Source organism: Eubalaena glacialis, chromosome 8 (genome assembly GCF_028564815.1).
Source record: "Eubalaena glacialis isolate mEubGla1 chromosome 8, mEubGla1.1.hap2.+ XY, whole genome shotgun sequence".
In the NCBI taxonomy this organism is placed as follows: domain Eukaryota; kingdom Metazoa; phylum Chordata; class Mammalia; order Artiodactyla; family Balaenidae; genus Eubalaena; species Eubalaena glacialis.
This window is the reverse complement of record NC_083723.1, coordinates 22,217,418-22,239,464: the sequence shown is the minus strand read 5'-3', so window position 1 is coordinate 22,239,464 and position 22,047 is coordinate 22,217,418. Positions and strand designations below refer to the sequence as shown.

At 38.0% G+C, this 22,047-nt stretch overlaps 1 protein-coding gene across 5 annotated transcripts in view; it reads left to right on the top strand.

Moving 5' to 3' along the window:
• Positions 1-22,047, top strand: part of MAGI2 (membrane associated guanylate kinase, WW and PDZ domain containing 2) — a 1,327,276-nt gene that overhangs the window by 1,134,318 nt on the left and 170,911 nt on the right. For all 5 annotated transcript variants that reach the window (XM_061198469.1, XM_061198467.1, XM_061198466.1 and 2 more), the window contains one exon: positions 21,598-21,629. In XM_061198469.1, the coding sequence (XP_061054452.1) occupies positions 21,598-21,629 (32 nt within the window). The remainder of the gene's footprint in view (positions 1-21,597; positions 21,630-22,047) is intronic.

Below are 22,047 nucleotides of genomic sequence, written 5' to 3'. Positions count from 1 at the left end.
GAGCGCCCCGTACCGTAAAGCGTGGTTCTCCACTGGTTAATTCCGGTAGAAAAAAATCTAGATGCAGCCTATCCAGTCGCCACTGAAGCAGAATCCGAGGTGAGCATCAGCCCACAGCACTAGTGCGTCTTCAGAAAGCAAGTCGGACCCACCGAGTTCCTAGGTGGGTCCGGGTGACACAAACGTGCTTTATCTGTCATGTGCAGGTGACAGAAAGTGCCTCACACTCTTTCAAACCCTGTGTATCTTTAGATAGTGAGGTCGTTAGAAACCTGAAAGCTTCCATCTTTTGTAGGTATCTTTTTTTAAAGTGACTTAAAGATAATGGGAAATTACTCAAAAATAAGCTGACAACTGAATGGAATTCTATTCAACTGAAAAGTATTTATCGTGGGATCACTAAGAATTAATTCTTAACAATAAAGGTAGTTTTGCCATTGCCCCTGTCTTCACTAATTTCCTTAAGATGAAAACCAAAGCAAATCATGGTTTTATTTGGCTTAGAGGTCAACTAGTGAGAGGAGAGTTTTAGAGCTGATTTACCCCCTTCTCGGAAAGATCTGTGTCACTCCTGATGCTCAGGCACATCTAGCGGTTAAGTCATCAGCTCTGTGATGATTCGGTGAGACACACTCTGTGTCCACATCTGGAAAATGAGAAATCAGGTGGCTGGAGAGTCCCCTCTGGCTCCAACGTGCTATCAACTTATAATACAGGTGTCAGGGCCCAAGCATGGCAACGGCTGACAGCCCGAGAGTCTTCCTTTCATTCTGTCATCTCTGAAATAGGATGATAACTTTAGAGTTGTGAAGCGCTTTGTTCTCTGCCCAGCACATCTAGCTTCTTCAGTTCCAGATGTCTTTGTCTATCCTGCCCTTTCCAGTTATTCCAACCTACCCATGTGGGACTTCACAGGGTCTCTATTTGAGTTAACTTTCTTTCCTAAGCAGAACGGCACCTTGGGGGTGATGCCCCTTCTGGTGGTGTCTCTAAGGTGCAAATAAATACATACTAGGCCATGATGTACCTAGTAACTCTTCCTCCATCCCTATAGCCCCCAGTGTCATGCATCCCCAGGTGGTCACTGCTGCTGGTCGTTTCTGTCCCATTGACTGTAAAACCAATAAGTAGTGGCCAAATAGATATGCAAGTCTACTTGGTGATCTAGAAGATCTTAGGACAAGATCATAGCAATTAACTAATTGCATAATAATCTGTCATTGTGCTATGACAGACTGTTGGAAAAAACTCTAGGCTTGGAGTCAGAGAGGATGTGGGTGAGTCTTGGGTCTGCCACCTCCCTCTTGCATGCCTGTAGGCAGGACACCGTCAGAACCTGTTTTGTCTGTAAGATGCTTGTAATCATTCCTTCCTGCCTTCTTCACAGGGATTTCATAAGAAATATATGACAATATACCCCAAACTACCATTTAAATGATAAACTGCTAAAGAAATAAGATTTTTCTCAGAAATTAAATTTTTTTAGTATTAGTAAAAATGCATTTTGACTTTTTTTTTTTAATTAATTCAACAAATATTTAGTGACCACCTGCTATATGCTAGGTACTGTGCTAGGAACTGGAGAATCAAGAAGGAACAAAAATACAGATACGACCCCTGCCATCAGGGGAATTTTAAACGCCTGGGGGAGAGAGAGTAATCACAAGAATTCTTACCAATTAGTGATCCTGGGTGTGGAAATGGGAGGAAAGAGGAGTGTTGAGAGGTTCATCGAGCTGAGAGCCTCTAGTTGCGGGATTTGGCTTAGAGAGGTCCAGGATGCCTTGCCTAAGAAGGGGCCCTGGAAACAAGATCTAAACAATAAATAAGGGTAAACCAAGTGCTGAGGGCAGGGAAGCAGGTTCAAAGACCTCATGGTGAGAGGGAGCCTGGAGGGTCTGAGGGACTAAAAGAAGGTCTCTGACACTAAAGTAGAGAAAGCAAAGCAGGTGAGAGTCCAGAGCAAGGCAAGTCTAGAAAGATGGTTGGGAAACAGACAGGTTCTATAATGGATTTTCACTTTATTCTTTCCAGTGCCAGGAAGCTGATTACAGAGTTTTAAGTATAGGAGCAACATGATAGGATTTAGGCTCTGAAAAAGATTACTGTGACTACATTGTGTGTAACCGAACCAAGTGAAAGGAGATTGGCAGCAGTGACTTAATGGTAGTTTGGACTCAGATACATCATTGGAGGTGAGAATTGAGGAATATTTAGGAATAACCACAGGACTTGAAATCAAGTTGAATTGCAGTGGTGTAAGTTGAGATGTATTTAATATTATACTTATTCTTTGAATCAACAGTTCGAATCATGTCCCAGGGTAAATGGTGATATTTTCCTCATCAAGACATTATGACAGATGAATTACACTTTTTTCCCCACTTGACGTAATGACTATTTTCCTCCAAGGCTTTTTTTTTTCCGGTTTTATTGAGGTATAATTGACAAATGAAATTATATATCATGGTGATTTGATATTGTGAAAAGGTTTCTCCCATCTAGTTAATTAACACATCCATAGTTGTTAACACTGTACTGTGTAATGAAATCTGCTAAGAGAACTTAAATATTCTCACCACCCCTCCTAAATTACACTTGTCTCAACATTGACACTATGACCAAGCACTGACGCTATTGACCACTGTCTGCCTTTGATCCCTTTTGTATTTTCCAGTTAATACTATGACTGTTTCATTTTTTATGTATCAGTGAGAAAAATTAGCATGTTTACTTGAAATATGTAGCAGAATGACAAAGCTAATACCTATAACTGCTGTGCTTTTGAAGTTTATCCCAGTCTTATTCATAATGTTAATTGGAGAATTCTCCCATTAACCAAAGGCAGTCCACATGCTGTGCATTTTGAAAGGGCAAATCTGTGAAAGAATTGTACTTCATTAAGGAAATCTCGTTCAGTGCTGATATTAATAAAAATAGTCTCCACTTTAAAGCAGGGTGGCAAATACATGGCCCACAGGCTCACGTGCCACCCCTCCATCCTCCCATTTCCATGTCTGGGATGCTAATTGATAAAGGTTTGATTTCCTACTGAGGCTGTTGAGAATCTTCCTCAACCCAACTCTGTAGGCAGCCAGTTGGTCAGAGCTGGCATGAGAGTTGGAACTCATTTGTCATCCCCATTTTAACGCTGTGTAAATCCTCTGTTCCCCCAAAAATAATTAGTCTAAGGGCATATTTATTTAGGTTTTCCTCCCACCACAGATAAGGTTTTCCAGTTTTCATCAGCGAGATCTGCTGTTCCTCGTCTTAGCTCACCTGAGCTCACAGGCAATTGTGGGTGTTTGCAGTCAACTGACAGTCCTGCCTCAAGCACCGGCGTCTCTGATTCTCTGTCGCAGAAATTTCTGTGGCACTACAGGTGCTTCCTCAGCCTTAAGCAGGGACAACCCACAAAAGTGGGAAAGTTAACACTGGGAAAGCAATACCCAGTGAGGAGCAATCCATTTCCCCAGTGGAAGAGGAGAGTCAGAACATAAAGGCCCTGACCTCGCCATTCCACGGGAGGAAAGTTCTGAGGGGTGCTCCCCGTGGCTTCTCAGAAGATCCACATGGGAAGTCCCAGGTGCTCACAGTGATTATCCACTCATTAGCATTTCACTACCCTGCTTCACTTTCCTCATTCTTCATTTCTGCTTCCTACGGTCACCCGAGTCCTCATGCCAGGGTCTGCTTTTGGAAAAACCCGAACTAAAATGGCATCTTTTGCCTTCATGTTATGTAAAACATTGATTCACAAACTGCAGTCGATGAAGTCCCTCCTGATGATCCACCGACTGAGATGTGGGCTCTGACCCTCCCCAGCAGACCCAGTAAAACCATCAGTCCTTCCTCTATGCAAAGTCCCACAGGAGAACCTGGAGGATGAGAATGGTGTGGGAGGGGGAGAGAAAGAAACAAACTCAACTGCACCATGAATTCCCACCACAAAGCAAACAAAATTTTTATCTGTTTTGTGATGGACTGAAAAATACATTCCAAGGGCAATCCTATTTGTACTATCCACCTGCAGTGCTTAAGTGATGCTAATCAGGGATACCAGAACCTTAAATGAAGATCAAGCCTTAGCTGGTTAAGGTAGTTAAAATAGGAGATAAACATCAGTTCTGCCTATATTTCAGACCTTAGTTTATAAATAGCAATATATAAATAAATAACATAAATAGATTATATATAATGTTATATTTGTCTATATAACATATAGACAAATAGAAATAAGATTGTTCTTTATAAGAAGTTCTATTTAAGATGACATCAGGCCAAGGAATCTTCTGTATGCTTTCTCCAAATTACTCAGTAAAGTGCCACGGATACACAGAAAAGAAAATGTCAGGGATTCACAGATTCTAGCATCTATAAGACTGCTCAGGTACTGCCTAGCTGTGCTTAAACCTCTTCCCTGATGAATAGTCACTCTCATTTCCCAACTACTCTCTTTCAACCAGTTCTGAAGTCTCAAATCCCAGAGCACAGCATAGCAGAAAGTAGAGAGGCAAGGGTGATGAACACTTGGCTCTTGGGGCAGTGGTGCAATTACATTAAGCACCAAAGACGGAGGCAGAACTATATGAAGCCTTCGGGGTAGTGTATAGAGACCATCTCAAAACTTTTTACAACACAAATGTTTCTCGTCAAACCAAGCAAACAAAATTAGGAACTTGTGTCAGAGAGAAGGCTCCCCACAGTCCAGCAAAGCTAAGTGACACCCTTGCCAGTGGAAGTCTGGCTACAAGCTGTGCACATGTGTTTACTGTTGTATGAAATCCAAAATGGGCATTATTTCACACAATTGAGTGAGCAGCAGTGGAGGCCATGAGCTTGAATCTGGAAAATTTTTCCCTTTAAAAAAACAAAAACAAAAACAAAAACGTAAAGCCCAGCATGGAACATACAACAAAAAGCTAAGCATGGAAGAAGGGGATAATTATAATTAGCCTTGAAGATCAGGAAGAGGATCATGACACTGAAATAGATTTACTGCAGACAACAGAAGAAACTGAGAAAACATGCTTGGAATCCTCAGATGTTAGAAGATGTAACATTTGAAAAAACAGAAACGGGCAGAGCAGGCTGAAATGCAAAAACCAAGCAAAGTGATGCTTGACAAAGTAAAAAGGCTGTAATAAACACATCTGGGGGCTTGAAATTACCTCAGAAAATTAAGATGTTCATTAGAATCAGTAACAAGTAGAACTGCTACTGGGAGAAATTAATGGTGTAGAGACCCACTTGAGGAGTTTCACAGTTACAGAGCAGCAGGTCTCCAGCTTTATTCCATCTCAACAGCAATCACATGCACAACACTCTTCTACCAGTATTAATGTTCTCGGTATAGAGTCTCAAACTTGAGGCCAAGCAAGGTGCAGAGGAGGGCAGGTCCGAGTAACCAGAGGAGGAGGAAAGGAAATGAAGTGTGAACCAGGAGCTTTGATTATAATCCCTTGAAAGAGAGAGAGAGGCATAGCATACTTTTGATAAATATTGTTGGACAAATAAGAGAACAAAGAGGGCTTCCTTGGTGGCGCAGTGGTTAAGAATCTGCCTGCCAATGCAGGGGACACGGGTTCGAGCCCTGCTCTGGGAAGATCCCACATGCCGCGGAGCAACTAAGCCCATGCGCCACAACTACTGAGCCTGCGCTCTAGAGCCCGCGTGCCACAACTACTGAGCCCATGTGCCACAACTACTGAAGCCCGTGCGCCTAGAGCCTGTGCTCCGCAACAAGAGAAGCCACTGCAATGAGAAGCCCATGCACCGCAACAGAGAGTAGCCCCTGCTCGCCTCAACTAGAGAAAGCCCACGCCCAGCAACGAAGACCCAGCACAGCCAAAAATAAATAAATAAAATTAATTTATTAAAAAAAAAAAAAAGAGAGAACAAAGAAATTAAAGAGAAACTTAAAAAAAGGAAAAGTCAAGGTCAAATCTACAAATTATAGAATATTCTTTGAGCAGTACTTCTCAAATGTGCGTGTGAATCACCTGGGGGGGGGTCTCATTAAATTACGGATTTGATTCAGTTGGTCTGGAGTCTGAGGTTCTGGATTCCTATCAAGTTCCCAAGCGAAGCTGATGCCGCAAAGTTCTCACACCCCCGTCTTGAGTAGAAAGACTTCAGAGAAAGCCTGAAGTGGGTGCAGTCACTATATTCCAGGAAATACTTCACTAAAACAAATTCACACTCAGGCACATTATAGAAATTTATAAGGCATTTAAAAGGATGAAGAAAATAGTTCACAATTATTCAGGGAAGAAAAAGGTTCTTGCAAATCAACAAAAATTGAGTGGATCCAGGCTTGTCCTCTGACATTACAAAATGTCAGAGGACAATAGAAAAATCCCACAATCTTTGAAAAAAAGAAGTTGCGATCTAAGAGTTGATTAATGAAACTAGAATTCATATGCAAGTGCTTAGAAAAGATACCATGTATTTAGGTTTTCTATTGCTGCTATAATAAATTACTACAACTTTCATGGCTTAAAACGACACAGACTTACTATCTTCCAGCACTGTGGGTCAGAAACCCAACCTGGGTCTCACTGGCTAAAATCAACATGTCAGCGCAGCAGCATTCTTTTCCGGAGCCTCTAGAGACGAATCCATTTCTTTGCCTTTTCCAGTTTCTGGAACTAGCCACAACTTGTGGCCTTTTTCCTCCATTTTCAAAGCCAGCAATGGCAAGTTGCCATCTCTCTCTATCTGCAGCCAGGAAAGGTTCTCCACTTTTAAGAGTTTATGTGGTTGGATTGGGCCCACCTGGATGATCTCAAATGCTATCCTTATCTCAAGATCCTTAACTTCAAACACATCTGCAAAATCCCTCTAGCCATGTGAGGTAATATATGTACTGGTTTTGAAGATTAGAGACCTCTTTAGGAGGCCACTATTCTACCTGCAACATCAAACATATGCTGTTTCTGAAAAATTTGAGTACATATACTAAGAGAGAACCAAAGTTCAAAACCCCAAAATGGGGAAATAATAGTATAAAAGGAATTGTGGGAGGAGGAATCAAGATGGCGGAAGAGAAGGACATGAAACTAACCTCCTCCCACAAATACATCAAAAATACATCTACATGTGGAACAATTCTCACAGAATATCTTACTGAACACTGGCAAAAGGAAATGGTGAGCATTAAAACCAGGTTAGTTGGTTAAGTCTGAGTTATTGTATAAATAGTTACAGGAAAATGCAAAGTTAGAAACAATTCATTTAAAAAATTATGATATAATCATTGTAAACTGGGGGTACAGTTGTTAATGGATCACAGAGACTGTTGAGTGAGATTAAAGTGGGCTACCTTACTCCTCTAACCAGGATAGAAGGAACTTAATGGAAAGTCCTAATGGGATGAAAATAATTATTTGCTTTGTTTACCAAAGCAAAACAAGCTATACTCCATATAGCAAAAGGGAGCTTCAAAGAACTTAAAGGGCATCTTAAAAGACCTTAAAAGGAAGCTTAAAACAGAGAAAAATAAATAAATAAAAAATTTTAAAAACCTACAACAACTAAGAGAAGAAAATAAATGCATCTGTTGTGACAATAAATTGTTGAATACCTTTCTGAAAAGGCAGACTTCTATTTTGTAGAAAAAGAATTCAAAATGCATCAAAGCCATTAAATGGAACAGTGTACCATTTTATTTATTTATTTATTTTAAATTTTATTTTTTTATACAGCAGGTTCTTATTAGTTATCCATTTTATACATACTAGTGTATATATGTCAATCCCAATATCCCAATTCATCCCTCCACCACCACCCACTGCCACTTTCCACCCTTGGTGTCCATACGTTTGTTCTCTACATCTGTTCTCTACATCTGTGTCTCTATTTCTGCCCTGCAAACTGGTTCGTCTGTACCATTTTTCTAGGTTCCACATATATGCATTAATATATGATATTTTTCTCTTTCTGACTTACTTCACTCTATAACAGTCTCTAGATCCATCCACGTCTCTACAAATGACCCAATTTCGTTCCTCTTTATGGCTGAGTAATATTGCATTGTATATATGTACCACATCTTCTTTATCCATTCGTCTGTCGATGGGCATTTAGGTTGCTTCCATGTCCTGGCTATTCATAAACAGTGCTGCAATGAACATTGGGGTGCACGTGTCTTTTTGAATTATGGTTTTCTCTGGGTATATGCCCAGTAGTGGGGTTGCAGGGTCATATGGTAATTCTATTTTTAGTTGTTTAAGGAACCTCCATACTGTTCTCCATAGTGGCTGTATCAATTTACATTCCCACCAACAGTGCAAGAGGGTTCCCGTTTCTCCACACCCTCTCCAGCATTTGTTGTTTGTAGATTTTCTGATGAAGCCCATTCTAACTGGTGTGAGGTGATACCTCATTGTAGTTTTGATTTGCATTTCTCTAATAATTAGTGATGTTGAGCAGCTTTTCATGTGCTTCTTGGCCATCTGTATGTCTTCTTTGGAGAAATGCCTATTTAGGTCTTCTGCCCATTTTTTGATTGGGTTGTTTGTTTTTTTAATATTGAGCTGCATGAGCTGTTTATATATTTTGGAGATTAATCCTTTGTCCGTTGATTTCATTTGCAAATATTTTCTCCCATTTTGAGGGTTGTCTTTTTGTCTTGTTTATGGTTTCCTTTGCTGTGCAAAAGCTTTTAAGTTTCATTAGGTCCCATTTGTTTACTTTTGTTTTTATGTCCATTACTCTAGGAGGTGGGTCAAAAAGGATCTTGCTGTGATTTATGTCATAGAGTGTTCTGCCTATGTTTTCCTCTAAGAGTTTTATAATGTCCAGTCTTACATTTAGGTCTCTAATCCATTTTGAGTTTATTTTTGTGTATGGTGTTAGAGAGTGTTCTAATTTCATTCTTTTACATGTAGCTGCCCAGTTTTTCCAGCACCACTTATTGAAGAGACTGTCTTTTCTCCATTGTATATCCTTGCCTCCTTTGTCATAGATTAGTTGACCATAGGTGTGTGGATTTATCTTTGGGCGTTCTATCCTGTTCCATTGATCTATATTTCTGTTTTTGTGCCAGTATCATACTGTCTTGATTACTGTAGCTTTGTAGTAGAGTCTGAAGTCAGGGAGTCTGATTCCTCCAGCTCCATTTTTTTCCCTCAAGATTGCTTTGGCTATTCGGGGTCTTTTGTGTCTCCATACAAATTTTAAGATTTTTTTTGTTCTAGTTCTGTAAAAAATGCCATTGGTAATTTGATAGGGAGTGCATTGAATCTGTAGATTGCTTCGGGTAGTATAGTCATTTTCACAATATTGATTCTTCCAATCCAAGAACATGGTATATCTCTCCATCTGTTGGTATCATCTTTAATTTCTTTCATCAGTGTCTTATAGTTTTCTGCATACAGGTCTCTTGTCTCCCTAGGTAGGTTTATTCTTAGGCATTTTATTCTTTTTGTCACAGTGGTAAATGGGAGTGTTTCCTTAATTTCTCCTTCAGATTTTTCATCAGTAGTGTATAGGAATGCAAGAGATTTCTGTGCATCAATTTTGTATCCTGCAACTTTACCAAATTCATTGATTAACTCTAGTAGTTTTCTGGTGGCATCTTTAGGATTCTCTATGTATAGTATCATGTCATCTGCAAACAGTGACAGTTTTAATTCTTCTTTTCCAATTTGTATTCCTTTCATTTCTTTTTCTTCTCTGATTGCCGTGGCTAGGACTTCCAAAACTGTGTTGAATAATAGTGGCAAGAGTGGACATCCTTGTCTTGTTCCTGATCTTAGAGGAAATGCTTTCAGTTTTTCACCATTGAGAATGATGTTTGTTGTGGGTTTGTCATATATGACCTTTATTATGTTGAGGTAGGATCCCTCTAGGCCAACTTTCTGGAGAGTTTTTATCATAAATGAGTGTTGAATTTTGTCAAAAGCTTTTTCTGCATCTATTGAGGTGATCATATGGTTTTTCTCCTTCAATTTGTTAATATGGTGTATCACATTGATTGATTTCCGTATATTGAAGAATCATTGCATTCCTGGGATAAATCCCACTAGATCGTGGTGTATGATCCTTTTAATGTGTTGTTGGATTCTGTTTGCTAGTATTTTGTTGAGGATTGTTGCATCTATATTCATCAGTGATATTGGTCTGTAATTTTCTTTTTTTGTAGTATCTTTGTCTGGTTTTGGTATCAGGGTGATGGTGGCCTCATAGAATGAGGTTGGGAGTGTTCCTTCCTCTGCAATTTTTTGAAAGAGTTTGAGAAGGATGAGTGTTAGCTCTTCTCTAAATGTTTGATAGAATTCACCTGTGAAGCCATCTGGTCCTGGACTTTTGTTTATTGGAAGATTTTTAATCACAGTTTCAATTTCATTACTTGTGATTGGTCTGTTCATATTTTCTCTTTCTTCCTGGTTCAGTCTTGGAAGGTTATACCTTTCTAAGAATTTGTCCATTTCTTCCATGTTGTCCATTTTATAAAGTCGCTTGTAGTAGTCTCTTAGGATGCTTTGTATTTCTGCAGTGTCTGTTGTAACTTCTCCTTTTTCATTTCTAATTTTATTGATTTGAGTCCTCTCCCTCTTTTTCTTGATGAGTCTGGCTAATGGTTTATCAATTTTGTTTATCTTCTCAAAGAACAGCTTTTAGTTTTATTGATCTTTGCTATTGTTTTCTTTGTTTCTATTTCATTTATTTCTGCTCTGCTCATTACGATTTCTTTCCTTCTACTACCTTTGGGTTTTGTTTGTTCTTCTTTCTCTAATTCCTTTAGGTGTAAGGTTAGATTGTTATTTGAGATTTTTCTTGTTTCTTGAGGTAGGCTTGTATTGCAATAAACTTCCCACTTAGCACCGCTTTTGCTGCATCCCATAGGTTTTCAATTGTCGTGTTTTCGTTGTAATTTGTCTTAGTATTATTTGATTTCCACTTTGATTTCTTCAGTGATCTCTTGGTTATTTAGTTAGGTACTGTTTAGCCTCCATGTGTTTGTATTTTTTACAGATTTTTTCCCTGTAATTGATATCTAGTCTGATAGCATTGTGATCGGAAAAGATACTTGATACAATTTCAGTTTTCTTAAATTTACCAAGCCTTGATTTGTGACCCAAGATATGATCTATCTTGGTAAATGTTCCAGGAGCAGTTGAGAAGAAAGTGTAATCTGCTGTTTTTGGATGGAATGTCCTGTAAATATCAATTAAATCTATCTGGTCTATTGGGTCGTTTAAAGCTTGTGTTTCCTTATTAATTTTCTGTTTGGATGATCTGTCCATTGGTGTAAGTGAGATGTTAAAGTCCCCCACTATTATTGTGTTACTGTCGATTTCCTCTTTTACAGCTGTTAGCAGTTACCTTATGTATTGAGGTGCTCCTATGTTGGGTGCCTATATATTTATAATTGTTATATCTTCTTGGATTGATCCCTTGATCATTATGTAGTGTCCTTCCTTGTCTCTTGTAACATTCTTTATTTTAAAGTCTATTTTATCTGATATGAGTATTGCTCCTCCAGCTTTCTTTTGATTTCCATTTGCATGGAATATCTTTTTCCATCCCCTCACTTTCAGTCTTTGTGTGTCCCTAGGTCTGAAGTGGGTCTCTTGTAGACCGCATATATACGGGTCTTGTTTTTGTATCCATTCAACGAGCCTGTGTCTTTTGGTTGGAGCATTAATCCATTCACGTTTAAGGTAATTACCAATATGTATGTTCCTATTACCCTTTTCTTAATTGTTATGGATTTGTTTTTGTAGGTCCCTTTCTTCTCTTGTTTTTCCCACTTAGAGAAGTTCCTTTAGCATTTGTTGTAGAACTGGTTTGGTGGTGCTGAATTCTCTTAGCTTTTGCTTGTCTGCAAAGCTTTTGATTTCTCCCTTGAATCTGAATGAGATCCTTGCCAGGTAGAGTAATCTTGGTTGTAGGTTCTTCCCTTTCATCACTTTAAGTATATCATGCCACTCCCTTCTGGCTTGTAGAGTTTCTGCTGAGAAATCAGCTGTTAACCTTATGGGAGTTCCCTTGTATGTTATTTGTCGTTTTTCCCTTGTTTCTTTCAATAATTTTTCTTTGTCTTTAATTTTTGTCAGTTTGATTACTATGTGTCTTGACGTGTTTCTCCTTGGGTTTATCCTGCATGGGACTCTCTGTGCTTCCTGGACTTGGGTGGCTATTTCCTTTCGCATGTTAGGAAAGTTTTTGACTATAATCTCTTCAACTACTTTGTCAGGTCCTTTCTCTCTCTCTTCTCCTTCTGGGAACCCTATAATGCAAATGTTGTTACGTTTATTGTTGTCCCAGAGGTCTCATAGGCTGTCTTCATTTCTTTTCATTCTTTTTTCTTTATTCTGTTCCGCAGCAGTGAATTCCACCATTCTGTCTTCCAGGTCACTTATCCATTCTTCTGCCTCTGTTATTCTGCTATTGATTCCTTCTAGGGTAGTTTTCATTTCAGTTATTGTATTGTTCATCTCTTGTTTCTTCTTTAATTCTTCTAGGTCTTTGTTAAACATTTCTTGCATCTTCTTGATCTTTGCCTCCATTCTTTTTCTAAGGTCCTGGATCATCTTCACTATCATTATTCTGATTTCTTTTCTGGAAAGTTGCCTATGTCCACTTCATTTAGTTGCTTTTCTGGAGTTTTATCTTGTTCCTTCATCTGGTACATAGCCCTCTGCCTTTTCATCTTGTTTGTCTTTCTGTGTATGTGGTTTTTGTTCCACAGGCTGCAGGATTGTAGTTCTTCTTGCTTCTGCTGTCTGCCCTCTCTAGTGTACCATTTTTAATTGATAAAATGTAAAGTGCAGTTTTATTTAGTTCCCACTGCAATAATCCGTATTATTGTCTTTACTTTGTTACAGGCAAGGAATCTGAGCCTTAGATCAGGGAATGGCCACCCAGGTGTGAGCCTCAGAGCAAATCCAGAGTCTCACTCAGAGCCTGGGAGTTAATCCTGGTGTACACGCCCTCCCAAGTATGTGTGAGACCACGTAACTAGTGGCAGGTGGAGCTGGGACTAGAGCCCAAGTCAGTTTTACCCCATATTCTGTGTGCACAACCTCTCCTCTATACTGTCTCAGAAATTATTTTTCTGTTTGCATCTTTGTCTCATCCCTCTGAACCAAACATTTTGACACAGGTTATTTTTGTTCTCTCCTCCAGTTTCCCTGCATACCCAGAGCCCCTACAAACCCCCACTGATTTTGCCACTTTCAGCCACTGTGAGTAAATTCTCCTACTCAGTCCCATCCCTGCCCCATGGTGTAGACCCTGGAGGTTTCCCGCATAGACCTGCTCCAGCCTCTTGATAAGGACTTGGATGCTCTTTCTCTCTTAATTAAGGTTAATTGCTCCCCTTTGCACTCTAGATCCCATCTCTCATCTCGTCATGAAATAATTCCACCAATTATCCCCTTTTCTCCTGAATCTTCAGACTCTGTTCAGGTACCTTCTCATCTGAATGTATGCTTCTCCTAAAAGAAATCTTCCCTTCATGGGCAGCTTTATTACCTCATAGCCACTTCTTAGTTTCACTTCCTCACTTTCCATTCATTCAGACCCCCTGAAATCTGATTTCTGTCTCTGTCCTAGCAATCAGCTGCTTCCACTGAGGCCACCTGTGACCCTCATCTTTCACAAACCACTTAAAGCCTTGTTTTATGAGTATTTCTGTTGACTACTTCTTGAAACCTTCTGTTTACTTGGCTCCCAGACATTCATTCATTCTACATACCCTGAGGAGTTCTCTTCCCATGCTATGCAATTTTGGTATATCGTTTTAAGTTTTACCTGAGATATCTCTAATCACGACACTCCTACTGAGCACCGGAAAAGAGAGCAAACTACTGCATGTCTTAACCTGAACCCAAATTAACTTTGGTTCAAACTTCAAAATGTAGTTCAGCTACATACGAACCCAAACTCCCAAAGGCACGTCAAACTCATTTTGCCCATAACCCAACTTTCTAGACTCCATTCAAAGAAACCTCTTTCCTATATTTCATACCTTAGCTAATGACACCATCATCCATATAGTTTCCCAAGTTAGAAGTCATCATGGATTTCATCTTCTCCTTTATACCACTCCTCCACCCCCAGCAAATCACCATGCCTCGTCAGTCTCCTTAGTATCTTGTGACTCTCTTTCATGCTACCCTCCTCACTCTTCACTTCTATTATTAATTCATCAGATATGTCTATTGAAGTATCTACTATGTGTCAAGCATTGTGCTAAGTACTGGGAATACATTGTGAACAAAATAGATATGATTTCTCCCCTAATGGAATTTATACTTTAGCTGGGGAGATGGGCATTAAACTAATAATCTCACAAATACAATTACATAAATATGATTTCATAAGTATATTTATAAATAGTGATGAGTGCCATATAAAGTAAAAATAGAGGATGCAGTGAAAAATTATAGTGGAGAATTTCGATTTAAAATGAAAGGTCAGGGACATCTTCCCTGAGGAGGTGGTGTTTAAGCTGACACATAAAGAAGGGGTCAGAGATAGTTTGGTGAAGGGTTAAAAAGGGTGGGTAGGTAGTTATACAGCAGAAACTAACACAACATTGTAAAGCAATTATACTCCAATAAAGATGTTAAAAAAAATAAAACGATTGAATTAAAAAAAAAAAGGGTAGGTAAACAAAGGAGCTTGTGCAAAGGCCCTGTGGTTAGAAAAGCCTGGTTTATTCAAGGAAGTTCAGTGAGTGAAGGGGAATAACCCATGAGGTGTCTGGGGAATAAGTAGGGACAAAATTATATAAAGCCTTGGAGGTTTTGTGTTTTATCATAAATGTGTGGGAATCCATTGAAGGATTTTAAGCGTGATCAGATTCTGTGACATCCGCAAATTTGCTCTTGCTTCGGTTGAAGTAAGAGATGATGGTGAGTGTGGATTATGATGGTGTCTGTGGAGATGGAGAGAAGTGGATTTGCAATAGATTTTGGAGGTAGAATAGACAGAATTTGGTGATAAGGAAGTGAGGCAGAGAGAGGGAGGTTAAGAATGACTTTCAGTTTCCTGTTTTTAAAACTTGGAAAGGCAAGTGAAATTTTCCAAAATAGGGGACACACGAGAAGAGATGTGGGAGGGAAGGCCAAAGCTTCCATTTTGCTCTGTTGAATCTGTGGTGCTTGTGAGACACACACGACTCAATAAATATTTATTTAATGTTGATGTAATTTAATGATTAAATTTAAGATGTTTAATCTCAAATTACTTAAAGATGTTTCTAGATTGGTTTCTCAAAAAAAAAAACAAAAAACAATGCTATGCTTTCATTATTGTAAAAAAAAATTACTCTCAGAATTTGGCTTTTCTATTTGCAGGACTGATATCCTTCCACATTTCCTTTGCCAACTGTTTATAGCGCACCATAAGCACAGAGCGGTTTCTCTCTTCACTGCCCTTGGTCTTGTTCAGGACATAAAGAAAAAGCCCTTTGTAGTTGCTAATATGTTCAGCAAGCCTCACCTCACTCTGAGTTTTAGCCTCCCTGACACAATTCTTCCTCTTCCAGTCTGTTCCTTTATTCCCATTCAAGGGTATCTACCTGGCCTGCTTTATTTTGGACATATCCTTTATGTAACTGAGTTTATCAGAAGACAACATGTGCAGGCTTATCCTTTCTAGACACTCATTGGGATTACTTGAAATGGTCGGATTGCTCTCTCCATAAAGAACAAAGCCTTGGGGGGAAATGGCCATTTGAAAACAGCTTTGTAGTGTTTATAAGAAAAACACTTTTATTTAAAAGATGCAGAAAGGGCCATCTTTAAAGCATTGCAGAGAAAGCCTCAGCTCTCCACATAAAAAGAGATTCTGTAGGCCAAAGATGGCAACTAATTTGAAATTTTCTTTGCAAATTGAATATTTTGCTTGGCTGAAACATGGTGATGTGAGGTTAGGGTACCACCAGCAGTATCTTAATGGGAAGGCCGTTTCTTAGCCTAGGTCAGTTTCATTAAGAAAAATTGCCCTTTTACTGATTCGAAATAGCTTAAACAAATTAAAGGAACTGCAGGGTTTAACTCATTTAATGAATTTTAATAAGAAATACGTGATCAATCAAAAACCGGGAAAAAAGTGAATAACACTGAACTAGTTTTAATGGAAATTAGCTCATTACCCTGCTGGCTTACATTTACCAACGGCTGAATTTCTGATGGAAAATTTGCCAGGCTGTGGGGAAATGGGAGGATCTTTAAATTAAAGATTAACTTTATTAGTGGTATTTTTCTCCCTTAAATTAGCCCTAACTGGAGATTTTTAAAACCCTGGGGCTCTTCCCCTCTTTAGGAAACTTTAAAAAAAAGAGTTCCTCTATTGGAAGAGTTTCTCACTGTCCCTGAAATATTTTCAGGATGTAGTAGGAACATGAGTCTCCTATATTGCTTACAATCCTTTATAAGAAAGAATAACTTAAGAGGTGAAAGGGTCTGTGTGAGTGTCCATGTGAGTTCCCTGTCCTCCAGCAGGATGCCACAGGGACTGTGAAAAAAGATTCTCTTTCTTACGTTCTCTTTTTATTTTCCCTCGCATTCATGTGATATGTGCATACTTTTGTTCTCCCTTTCTTTTTCCTCCTCTCTTTTTTTTATTGCTTTATTTTTTATTTTTTAAATTGTGATAAAATATACATAACCAAATTTGCCATATTAACCATATTTAAGTGAACAGTTCAGTAGTGTTAAGTATATTCACATTGTCGTGTCTTGTTTTTCAAGCAAAATAGAACAAAGCTTTTAATAACCCAGGTCATGGACATCTTCACTGAAACAGGTTCCTACTCCTTTTCTGTTGCTTAAAGAAAAAGAGAAATAGAAAGTGTTTCCTCTGCATCTCTGTCATGTGTAGTAACTGTAGAATTTTCTATAAAATACATGAAACTAATGATAGTTTTCAAAGTCAGAGTCATATGTTGTAACAAGTACTTCAGTTGAAGAAGAAAGCATTTCACATTCTGCAAATGGTAGTTCACTATATCAAATGGAATACAGAGGCATATTGAAAGATTTAGTCCTGTTTGGGGAAATTACTAGAAATCCCAAAAAGTTGCCCTGACGTTATTCCAAATTGAAGATATCATGCTGGGATTCTCTGTTAAGTTGTTCTTTATTGTATTTTGATCCCTTATTCGAAGTGGGGTGGTTTTAAGAAAGTTTGTCATCTTGTGATGTGCCCTGTGAATAATGATTTAAACAAACAAACAAACAAGCAAAAAACTATTACCAAACAACTCACAAATGCAAATGCAACTAACAAATGACTCTCCCTTCAGAGCTGCGGTGAATATATTGATGTTCTTTCATTTTGGGTATCATGTGTCAGGAGAAGTAGGTTCTGAAAAAAGCCACTTTTGTGGAACTTTCCCCTTGGGATAAGGCAGTGTTGCTAGCCAGTCATCATACAATATGAAAACGGTCCTTTGTGACACTGACATTGTCCCCACAGAGTTTGCATCAGGTGAGGTGAGACCTCAGTCAAACATTGTTACTAATGAACAGGTGACCAACACAATCCAATGATATGCATAGAATGTTCTCAGATTTCTCCCAAGGCAAGATTCCTAGCAAGAAAACATTGGAGGGGGTGCAAGAATAGGAAATACTAAATATTTTTTGGTTTTTACTTAATTGAATGGATATTACCTACAGTAGACATTACTATTGTGTTTTTATTTTTAACTGGTTACCCAGGTCATATATAAAGTGGTCCCTATATAGGGTGTTCAGATTTAGCAAAAATAAAAATACAGGCTTCCCAGTTAAATTGAATTGCAGATAAACAAATAATTGTTAATAGAAGTATGTCCTATGCAATGTATGTCGCATGCAGTCAGTATACAGGACATACTACAAAATCATTCATTGCTTATCTGAAATTCAAATTTAACTGAGCATGTTATATTTTATCTGGCAACCATATTCCTGTAATTTATTAAAAATTGTCTTTAGTTGACATATAGAATTTAATTGAAACTTCAATATGAAGTTGGTGTTGTCTTCTCTCCTCTTCCATTTTCAAGCACTAGAATTTCTTCTGTAAGCTATTTGCACTGTTTCTGTTTCTCTGCCCATCTCCTTGTGCTTTTACATGAGGAATTAAAAATATATTTTAGTTTTATTTCTTGTTCTAAAGAAGACAGATTTTATAGATCTAATTCAGTTTTGTGCTTCATATTAAATGCATCAAAATTTCCTTATTGGCTGCATCTAACTTTTCCCATTTTTTTCTCTTCCCTTTTAAAAATGTCCCTACTCATGTTTCAGTTAGCTTAAAACTGTATCTTGAGGTCTTTCACTTTTGTTGTCTCAGAGTTAGGGTTAAATAAATGTTTGCATTTGTACACACACACACACACACACAAGCACACTTCAATAAATGAGCAGTATGGAAAACAGAGGTCAAGTCATTATAAAGAAATTTTAATTCCATAAGAGAATTGTAATATTCCACTTTCTATAGAAGTAGGCAAAATAAAGGCCAGAAATAAACTAAAATATAAAGGAAGCTTTATTAGCATTTTAAAGAAAAAGCTCTTATTTATGAACTTGGCTTTGTAAAAAGGACTATCAGCTCTGAAGGGCTTAAGAAAAAGTTATCTATATCCCTATTCTTATACCCCTGTGAAGGTAGGTGGTGAGACACCCAAAAGTAATAGTCTCAACACACCAAGCCTATCTTGCTTCTGTGATCTATGTCAAACCAGAATGATTTCAGAAAAAGAAAAATTACAGAAATAAGGATTTAAATGTTTTTATTTTGTTTTAGGTGTTTTTTTTATGTTAATTGGAATAGACTAGATTTCTTAGAGGGGTAAACCCTACAAAAGGTTACCATACATTTATAATATATAATAATTTGACCCACACTCTTATAGTGTTTATGTAGCTCTTCCAATGAAGTTGAGCAGAAAACTGGAGATTAATCATGTAGAAAACTTGACCTTTTCGATTAATTGAGCCAAATTGGGTATACCCAAAATAGATGTTTTCTATTCATCTTCATTTGAATGTTTATAGCATGATTGATAATTTGCCAAAGAAACTCTGTCACGTAAGTTATTTATTTTTAAGGAAATCTATTCTGATACTATTTCTACTACCTAAAATTACTTACTCTGAAGCAAGCAGCTTCTTTTGGACAATGACTCAGAAAGGGCAACCATTGCTTCAGAGACCAAAGCCTCCTGGGCACAGCTCAGCATTAGACGTATTTCAGAAACTGCCATGATGGGCGCAGTGAAGAAGTCCTGGGTCGTGCCAGTGGTCTGAGGTCAGACTGAATAAAACTGCCTCAAAAGAAGGGGAAGCCAAAGTGCCTGTGATGATAGGTGGTCAAATTAAACGGTCCTCTCTTCTTGTCTGATCTTGACTAATGTCCCTTTTATGCCATTTTAGTTCTGACATCATAACTACTGAGAGGTCTGATGATTATACATTTTCCATAGGAGGAATAATCATCTTTTAAGATAATGCCCCATGTGGAGATGAGAGCTCCATAAAAAGGAACCATTTTCAATACATCTGTAAGTCTAAGAAACTCCCAGCACCTAACAAATGTAAGGCAGCAAGTATTCAAAATCCGTTCTGGCACTGCAAGAAGAAGAAAGTTGAGGGACACAGAGAAAGTAAAGGAAATAATTGAATGTTTTGACATTGTGAGAACGTGTAAATGACATCTTTTCTCAAAAGAACTGTGCCGGCAATTCCATAAAACAGCAAATATATTTTATCCTTCAATGAAAATAATCGTTAATTGGCCAATAGGTCACAGTGCTTTTCACTTTTCTAATTAGTGGTCAGATTGTTTTCATTGGCATTTTACAGATTGAGTCAAAGAGATAAATGTATTTATTTATCTGTAGTTTTACTCTCAGCTGTTACCAAAAAGGATGTGATTAAATCCTTGTAATTAAATTATAATCAAACCACACATTGAACAGAATCTTTTTAATAGTTGGAAAGAGATACAAGAACATACATACAGAGTGTGTGAGAAAGTGAGCTAATTCTCCCCGTCTCCTTAGTAAGATAGTTGTTATACTTAAGCATTAAGTTTAGCTCTGTGTTTCAAGGAAAGCTGAGGAACATGATGGATTTACATACTTTCGCTCTTTTCATAGAATGCAGCATCAACTCTTTACAACGTTGCGCTGAGGTGCAGTTAGTATTTACACCACAACTGAGTTGGATTGCTTTAACATCTAGATAATTGTGTCTTGATTCTTCAGATATTTCCTATAAATGGGAGTAGTTGAAACCCATAATCCATTTTGTACCAGTCCCAGTTTTGTAAAGGTTGTAAACATTATGTGGCATATTTTCAACATTCCATTTTTTATTAAGCATTTTATCAGACTCCACCTAACATTAACGTGAGCGAAGTCGTTGAAAGAGCGACAAGATGATATGAGAAGGAAGTAATTTTGTTTTGTATGCTAGATCATGCTTTGGCTTGCTAGGGTCAGTATATGATAAAATAATAACAATAAAGGGAAAAAAAGAAAAAGGAATTAATCTATCCTTTACTTTTTTTTTTTAAAGGATATTATCTATTTATTTATTTTTTTATTTTTGGCTGTGTTGGGTCTTCATTTCTGTGCGAGGGCTTTCTCTAGTTGCAGCAAACGGGGGCCACTCTTCATCGCGGTGCGTGGGCCTCTTACTATCGTGGCCTCTTTTGTTGCGGAGCACAGGCTCCAGACGCGCAGGCTCAGCAGTTGTGGCTCACAGGCCTAGTTGCTCCGCGGCATGTGGGATCTTCCCAGACCAAGGCTCGAACCCGTGTCCCCTGCCTTAGCAGGCAGACTCTCAACCACTGCACCACCAGGGAAGCCCTACTTTTAATTATCTTAAAGGTCGTTTGGATCACAACAGAGTCAGTCCAATTGTCACACCATTTGTGATAATTGAAAGAGCTCAATAAGCTGAAAAAAGCCTGGCTTTGATGATACATGAGTCATTCAATTAACAAAGACTTTGAGCTGCTTCTTCATGAAAAACATTGGGCTAACACTAGGGTAGAGGGATAATAAAATAGATATCTGCTCTAGAGAAGATCTCAGAGAAAAGGCCCATAAGCAATTATAATAGAATCTAATTCATAATATATGTATATACATTATTTTTAAATTTAGGACTAATGAAGGCTTGTTGATTGATTTTTTAACCACACAAAGCAGGTACATAAAGCAGAATTATTTCTTATACTAAGCAAAGGTATTAACCTTTAAATATCTAAATTTCTATCTGTATTCTTTCTCCCTCTCCCTCCGTCTCCCTCTCCAGCTACGGCTGTGCCACACAAATCCCTAAGGATGACTCAGTCTTAGCTCTTGTAAAGTGACTGATCGTTTGCCACACAGTTATTCACTGTCACTGGGCTTCAGAATCTTCAGGCCAAATAAGGAAATATTCCTAGAATCATTAATATAATTCCAATAAAATTATTTGGGCCCCCTTGAAAAAAACTATGCAGCCAGGCAGAATTTGTTGTTGTTTGCTATTAACCGATTTAAAATAACTTGCAGTTATGTAAATATCATGCCACCCCTAAGTGGTAGTGGGGTATATTTTCAAAGTTCAAATATTGTTTTCTTTATTACAGGTTTCTTTTCTCCATGGAAAACTCCAAAGCCTGTAAGTTGAAATTATTCTACTTCTTTATTGCTAGTTAGTATTACAATTCCATTAAGTAAGATTTGAATTGGGTGACCTCAAAATCTCTTCCTCCTCTGAGATTTGTGATGTCAAAAGAGCAAATCCTCTGTGTAAGAATAACTTGTCTTACTTTCCTATGAAGACAATTCTGTCTGTTTTTTAATATTTTTACAAAATAAGCATCAGCACTATTCAGTATGGTGTACTGAAAATACTTTAGAAAACTTCGTTTTACCCCCCGTCAGAAATACTATCGTTTTTATCACATTGGATTTTTAAAAACAGTACAAATTATAAGCCCAGAGGTCTTGACCTGCAAATTAAGTCTGGTCCACAAGAAATTTACCTGTATATATATTTGTGTATTTATATTTACTTTTTAATGTATACAGAGCTA